Source organism: Macrobrachium nipponense, chromosome 41 (genome assembly GCF_015104395.2).
Source record: "Macrobrachium nipponense isolate FS-2020 chromosome 41, ASM1510439v2, whole genome shotgun sequence".
NCBI classification, from domain to species: domain Eukaryota; kingdom Metazoa; phylum Arthropoda; class Malacostraca; order Decapoda; family Palaemonidae; genus Macrobrachium; species Macrobrachium nipponense.
In genome coordinates this window covers 56,810,668-56,818,167 of record NC_061102.1, presented here as the reverse complement: position 1 = coordinate 56,818,167, position 7,500 = coordinate 56,810,668, and the positions used below count along the sequence as shown (strand labels likewise).

At 38.1% G+C, this 7,500-nt stretch overlaps 2 protein-coding genes across 5 annotated transcripts in view; both read right to left on the bottom strand.

The window, feature by feature from the left end:
- Nucleotides 1–1,694, bottom strand: part of LOC135212781 (serine-rich adhesin for platelets-like) — a 348,735-nt gene extending 347,041 nt beyond the window's left edge. For 3 of the 4 annotated variants that reach the window (XM_064246553.1, XM_064246555.1, XM_064246556.1), the window contains exon 1: nucleotides 1,563–1,694. The gene's annotated coding sequence lies outside the window, so the exon portion shown is untranslated. Of the gene's footprint in view, nucleotides 1–1,538 lie in introns of all 4 variants that reach the window. The other variant, XM_064246554.1, reaches the window with a different exon arrangement.
- Nucleotides 1,695–4,608: 2,914 nt separating this feature from the next.
- Nucleotides 4,609–7,500, bottom strand: part of LOC135212780 (SET domain-containing protein SmydA-8-like) — a 38,993-nt gene continuing 36,101 nt past the window's right edge. Inside the window, 3 exon segments of the mRNA XM_064246552.1 lie at nucleotides 4,609–5,923; nucleotides 6,172–6,353; nucleotides 6,698–6,827. Of these exon segments, the coding sequence (XP_064102622.1) occupies nucleotides 5,762–5,923; nucleotides 6,172–6,353; nucleotides 6,698–6,827 (474 nt within the window). The 3' untranslated portion in view covers nucleotides 4,609–5,761.

Genomic DNA, 7,500 nt, shown 5'->3' with positions numbered 1-7,500 from the left:
CGGCTGCCTTGTTCACACATACTGTACTCGCTGCCCTTCTACTGTGAATTGATAAACGCACAGCGTAGAAATCTTACAATACATAGCAGAGAGAGTTTATCACCTCGTGCTTGGGTTTTCATTGTTGGTATTATGCCTTTCTTCATCATTGCTGCGGCCCGTATTAATTAGTTGACTGCATGGTGCATGATTCACTACTTAGGCCAAAGGAGGCAAACTTGAAAGTAACCATATCACCCAGCCTCGGTCAGGATTTGAACCTGGGTTCCCTTGCAAGTAAGACAAGCGCTTTAGTCACGCGATCGTATCGCCTCACATACGCCATTTTTTTCTGAAAGAGAAGGCTTAGGTAAAAGCCAGACGACTCCCACTGTCGTATGTATCCTTTAATCTAGATTCTAGAACTTTGTGAGTTTCCTCTTGTTAACTGCGCTAGGCCTACACTGACACGTCAATTGGCATTGGGTCAGTCTTTTATTTTGGGGAGGGGACTGACTGACTATCCTGAATCTACTTCGTTCATCGGCGTTTTAGTATGTCCACATTTTTAAGATATCATTTCAAGGTATATTACAATTCGTTAATAGGCCTAGTTTGTGTTCATTTTAAGCATTACTCGCTGTTCTGAGAGAGAGAGAGAGAGAGAGAGAGAGAGAGAGAGAGAGAGAGAGAGAGAGACTCTTCATGGACCTATCCATATACAAACCTCGCTATAAATATTCTGCAATGAGAAAGATATAACATAACCAAAACCTAAGTACACGATGTACCTGAAAAGACAACCGGGGTGTTTACACGCATCTTTAAATCTTACGTAATTCGTTATGCCCCTTATAAACTTCAAAATCCACAGCATCCACGTAAAGCTGAAAATCTATAGGCCTAAATCCCATTACATTATCTTCACCGGTTTTCACTTGAGCGAACAAGGATCCAAATAATTCTCTCCATAAGAACACGGCAACGTAACGTTTAAAACTTAAAGAGCATTTTCAAGTTAAAAGTTGATTGGTTTCAGACCTATTCACCTCGAGGTACTCAGCCTAGTATCTGCTACTTATATCTTAAGTGGAGTTGAGAACGAGATAAAAAATTTTGGGAAGTATAACTTATCAAGCGATAACGTCAAGAGCACTAAATAATTAGTACTAAGCTATTAAATATGTTCTTTAAACGAGACGTTAAAACCTTGAGAACTGCCTTCTCATTTCCTTGCAGTGATTGGATACCAAAAGAAAAAAACTTCTGAAGCAAATAATTTCCTAAACGTATGGCATGGCAAAATATTTAACAATGTCCTACGGACATTTTGAACGAAATTGAAGGTCTTTCGTCAGCCATGCTTTAATTTGTACGACAAGGATCAGCAAAACTTCAAAAAGGAGGAAATTTATCCATTAGTAACTGTCAGTTGAAAGCACACCGTCCACTTCTGAAGATGTCACTAAGTCGAATTCATCGATAAAAATCAAAATTCATTAATAGCCAAGTAAAAAATAAAGTGCATATTACGTTACCAAACAATTATATAAATTTACCACTCTTGAAGTGAAGACACTCACATTTTTGTACACATTATTAATCCATCCAGTGCACTATTTCAAACAACCTCATGAGGAGTACTGAACTTAGACATTACGTTGACTGGTCTACAAAGGTAAGCGGGGAAAAATATCGTACAAGGCTACCCTTGCTCAATCTCTGACCAACAGTGTAGTACTGAAAAAAGTCGTTTCAGTTTGTATCATACGAACCAATTAGCACACAGTTATACTAAACTCTAATTTCGGAACGATATTACGATGATATTAGAAGACAGCCATACAAGCAGGGCAACATTCTTAATCGTACGTCAGGATGTTACCTTTGTCTGATCATTGACTAAAGTCAGCCGGTGTCATGGCAACTATGCCGTTCTAGCGAATTGGCCCTTATGTCTCCTATACTTTCAAGTCAAAATTATTCTTAGCCCTGGAAACAGAGGAAACACTCCATCCTCCTAAAGTGTGCACCCTCTTGGGAGGAGTTTGTCCATTATTGGACCGAGGCATAAGGATCTAATTGGTCTGCCTCCCTTGCAACGAGGTGGGCTTGGAACACATTCCAACGTGTCTGCGTCTTGCAGGATTTCAGACAAACAGGACACAGCATCAGACGGAGATAGGACCATTTAGGTAGGTAGTAATATTCAAGTGTATAAGAAAACATTCGCAATCTTATACGAGCAATGGATCTTTGTTAAACATTATCTTAACATTACGATGACCTTAAGATGGGCCCTTGCGCTAACATTAAAAAAGGCGGGGCAAACATTACCATTATCAAACGTTACAATTGTAAAGAAATGTGCTTGTGTGTGTATATATATATATATATATATATATATATATATATATATATATATATATATATATGCAAATATTAAGACAACATTATTGTTTAATATCCAGTTAATCTTACCTCGGGAATTATTTACACTCGAGTTATCTATGATCGTGCGTCTAGCAACGCTATAGGGCAGGCCACCACTGGGACGTGGATGAAAGTTTCATGGGCCTCGGCTCATACAGCTTTATTTATATATATATATATATATATATATATATATATATATATATATATATATATATATATATATATGTAAAACGCACAGTATGTATTTCAGAGAGTTAACGTGGATGGAAATTCACATCAGAAACACTTTTACCATTTTACCTGAAAATATACAAAATGAGCCAACGAAATTCCATTTTTATATGAAATATTTAAGTCGAGAGCTTACTGGAGGACACTGTGTTAATCTAGTACCAAAACTCAAGAGATAATGTAACCGTATTTAAAAATCCCTCGGATATTTACTCGGAAAATTTTGCTTTGTTATTACATTTTCGCGCTTTTTTTCTGCATTTCTTATTTCCACAAATGTCAAGGCGATTCTCAGATTGAAATCCAAGACTTTGTTTTTTCAGTTTTCTGTAAAAGAAAACTATTGAGATGGCTAATTGTCTTTCCGCACTTTTTCTTTCCGCCCTCAGATCTTACAAATTACCGAGGCTAAAGGGCTGCAAATCAGTATGTTGATCTTCCGCCATCCAATCGTCAAGCATACTAAATTGCAGCCCTCTAGCCTCAGTAGTTATTTTATTGAAAGTTAAACTTAGCTATGATTGTACGTCTGGCAACGCTATAGAACAGGCTACCACCGGGCCGTGGATGAAAGTGTCATGTGCCGCGGCTCATACAGCATTATACGTTGTACAGAAAATTCAATTTTTTTCTTTTTTTTAACATTATGGTAATTCTCAGTTCAGGAAGGAAAGCCCCGCCTCCTCTCCTCACGTCGCGCCGCCCTGAAGGATCCTCCCTTTGTTCGAACCGGCAATTAGTGACGCTCTTTTGTTTTCCTGAATCTGTCACGGGAACCAAAGGAGATTGGGGGATCTATGGTTTACCACATTTGCCTTATCACGTGAGTTGAGTTGACTCATATAACGAGCCTACTTTTAAATTCTGGCACACGTAACAACAACCAGTTGTGTATGTAGTGATTTTCAATGTAATTTCAAACACTGACATCATGCTCCATCTACCCGAGTCCTCGAACTTCCTTCCATACAGTGACTGTGATTCCTGGCATCAAATACCTTGATGAAACTGATCAACCGGAATAGTTGCAAACTCCAAATTCTCGCGGGCTGCATATTCCCGAACTGTAACCGAGTACCGGGACCTTCCCTTTAGAAAATGTGGATGCCATATCTCAAAGACTAATCATAGAATCTTCTTGAAAACAATCTCATAATGTTTCCCACACCCAAATTACCAGTTGGTTAAATTAGCCTTACTACTTTATTGAACTAACCTAACCTAAGGGCATGGTTACTGATGGTTTACTTTATTGACCTTACCTAACCTAACCTAAGGGCATGGTTACTGATGGTTTACTTTACTGGACTAACCTAACCTAACCACATGGTTACTAATGGCTTACTTTGTTAACCTTACCTAACCTAACCTAAGGCCATTGTTACTGATGGTTTACTTTATTGAACTAACCTAACCTAATCTAAGGACATGGTTACTAATGGTTTACTTTATTGAAAAAAGCTAACCTCACCTAAGGGCATGGTTACTAATGGCTTACTTTATTGGCCTTACCTAACCTAACCTAAGGCCATGGTTATTGATGGTTTACTTTATTGAACTAAGCTAACCTCACCTAAGGGCATGGCGAAGAACCGGGCCTAGTGCAATACTAGTAAACATCTCAGGAATTTTCATCATTTGCTTGCAGATACACCTTCTTCGTCCATGTTCTGCTGTTGATATAATCTTCCATCTCATATTTTCTTTCCCCTTTTTTCAAGTTCGTACATCATTGTTAATTTATATATTTCAAGAAAACCTGACACACAACGTTAACAAGTTAAAAGTGATAAAATCCCATCATCAATCTCTGAAATAAACGGTGTGTGTATACTTAAGCGCATACAGCTTTTAGTACAGAACATTATTCCTTAACGACACAGATATGGTGTTTAAAGAACACATAATTCTGAAGGATATAAAAATGAAGACTATGTCGTCCATAAGAAATGAAAGAGGATGTGCACAAAATTATTCTACTTTATTGTACAAAATATTTTTTTTAATATACAATATCCACGAAGTCGCGAGAAATAATCTCAACAAATCGACCATCAAGTTTCAACTTCCACGTGCCACGGAACAGAGATGATTCCGAAATGGACATAAGAAACAATGAATAACATCTTCCGATGTTTTAACAATATGACGAGAGTTACAAGGATTAGGATGTCTCAAAGACATCGTGTACTCACTTATCTCCAGGAGCAGGTTTTACTGTTCATTCACAGTGTCCTGGCGTTTGATATTCCAGTCATATAATGCTCACGAAATCACGAGACGCTTCGGAAAGCTCGTTACTGAATTGAGTTGACCCCATATGGAGGGTAGTGCCGTCAGTGCACCTCATGCGGTGCACTGTAGGCATTACTTAAGGTTCTTTGCAGCGTGCCTTCGGCCCCTTGCTGCAACCCATTTCGTTCCTTTTACTGTACCTCCTTTCATATTCTCTTTCTTCCATCTTACTTTAAGCCCTCTTCTAACAATTGCTTCATAGTACAACTGCAAGTTTCGTTACAATATTTTCTGCTGTTCAGAATACTTTCATCGCGGTAAATGTCTCGATCAAGACAGATAGGTAAAGTAACATCTACAATATACTTTTGGAAATGAACACGGAAGTCTAAGCACACACACATACCTTTGTAAGAATACACCTACAGGAAGCAGAAACACAAATCGCCGAGTAAAAATAATCCTCATGAACTCTTTGAAAATATCATAATTCCTTAGTAATAAGATCCTTTGGGAAAGTTATGAGCTTCGTAAATTTATAATAAATAAATAGATAAATAACTCAGTAAATACCACTTGTTCAGAATTAATTGCGTCCATAGTAGTCATACACAACATACAAAATAGCAACTTGTTCAAAGTAACCTGTTTTATTCTCCAACAGTAATTCTCTCAACACCATTATGGTTTTTCATTCAGCAAGCAATACGAATGTTTTTCATTAACCAAAATCGCAAGAAATTATTCCACTGCCTCTGAAAGCTTGAATAAAAAATAAATGGCGCGAAAGACGACCAAAATATCTAAAAAAAAAAAAAAAAAAAAAAAAAAAAAAAAAAAAAAAAAAAAAAAAAACATTTTCTGGAGCCTACATCGTTTGTTATTGCTCCTCGAGTTTTCGAAGTAGACTCTCAAGTGTCAGGTCTTCCTCACTGAGGGAGACTGGTTGCAGTTCCTCCTTCTCTGGCAGAAAGTGCTTGTTTGGAAGCGACTTCACCGTCTCAATCCAGGATCGAAGCTCTTGGATGGAGTTTCTTGAGATCTGCAGGAATAACAAAACATACAAATATTATAATGAAAGCCGCTGTTCGTGCTGATGGCCATGATTTGAAAGACGACGGCCAATATGCTGATGACACGGGTAGGGTCAATCCAAATTTAAAATGTAATATTTCACAGTGTTCGTCACAACACAAATTGACCAGATGTTTCACTCTGTGAAGCCAGTATCACTTTATCAGGGTCGAGAACTTCAACTCAAAAGAGAAAATTCAGTGAAGCGAAGTTGACCTTGCAAATTTCGCCCTCGAAAGATGAAACCGGTTCGAACCGGAGGCAGTAGATAGTCCTTGTCAAGTATCCCTCGGCCTCTTGCAACCTCTCTAGGAATTCCTTCTTTGTGATGGTGCAGCTCTGGAAGGCTTTATTTGCTTGCAGCATGAGTGGTGCGTGCAGCTCGTACAGTGTCAATCCTGTAACCAGAAAGCAAAGACGAAATCAAGAGACTTCCTGGAACTGGCCATCAAAATTCCTGCTAATTTTAATCCTATCGCTGCATCTGATTGTTTCTGCACCGCCAGCCTAACAGGCTAAGCATTCTAGCAACTATAATTTAAACTGGTTCTACCGTTCAGCACCCTAACAGGTGAAAGGGGCAGTTTTCTGCAGGTTTATTGTAATTAAAGAAACTGCTAAGCAAATACAACTCCATCCACTGAAGTAGAAGAAAAAATTCTTAACTCGTCCAGACATAAATAAACACGCTTACAAACACATTTACAGACAGACAAACAAATGGGAAAGCGTCCTTACTGACCTCTAAGGCGTGAAACTCCTGGATCTAACGTGTCTAAGACTTTGAGCAGATCTTTGCAGCATTCGACCTTCCTTCTTAAGTGGGCCTCGTTCAACTCTGAGAGCAGGAAGCCCTTCACTCTACCATACAGCTGTGGTGATTTGAAAGAGGTTAGTCTCATCATAGTTATCGAATTGATCTCTTCAGCTAATATACTTATCTCTCTTTTTCCCTTGTGCTTATCAATATCTAAAACGAACTTTCATTTTACTTTTAAAGTCTTCATTTCATTCTCCATCTCTATCAATGAAAACAATTTAATCTTGAATTTGTCTTCTGCATGGGAAATAAGAATCTTTCACACAATATGTGAGGCAGGTTTCTCTAAGAGCAGTGGGTCGAATTGCACAAGGGAAAACTTCACAAAAGAAACAAAAATCACTCCTCTCATCATTTATACTTGGAAAGAATGATAACACATGATTCACGTTTTAAACCAATTTCTCCGACAGTTTATTGTGAAGATAATTTCACAAGGATTCTAAGGAGGCTAAACAGAAATCCGGAGAGCTAATTAATCGTGGAATCTCGGATGTTGATCTAACAAGTCATCGGTTAGGTATCAAAATTGAATCTTAAGTTGCGTGGTAAGTTTTTGCCAGTGATATTCCTTGGGACTAAGAATTTTGCTTTGCGCTTTGCATGTTAAAGTAGAGAAGTGTTGTGAGGTCAACTGAACATCATGGCATTATGTCCTTCTAAGTAGAACAAGAGGAGTTAATATTTATCTTTCGTTCAGAGCCTTGGAATCTTTAACCCAGGTG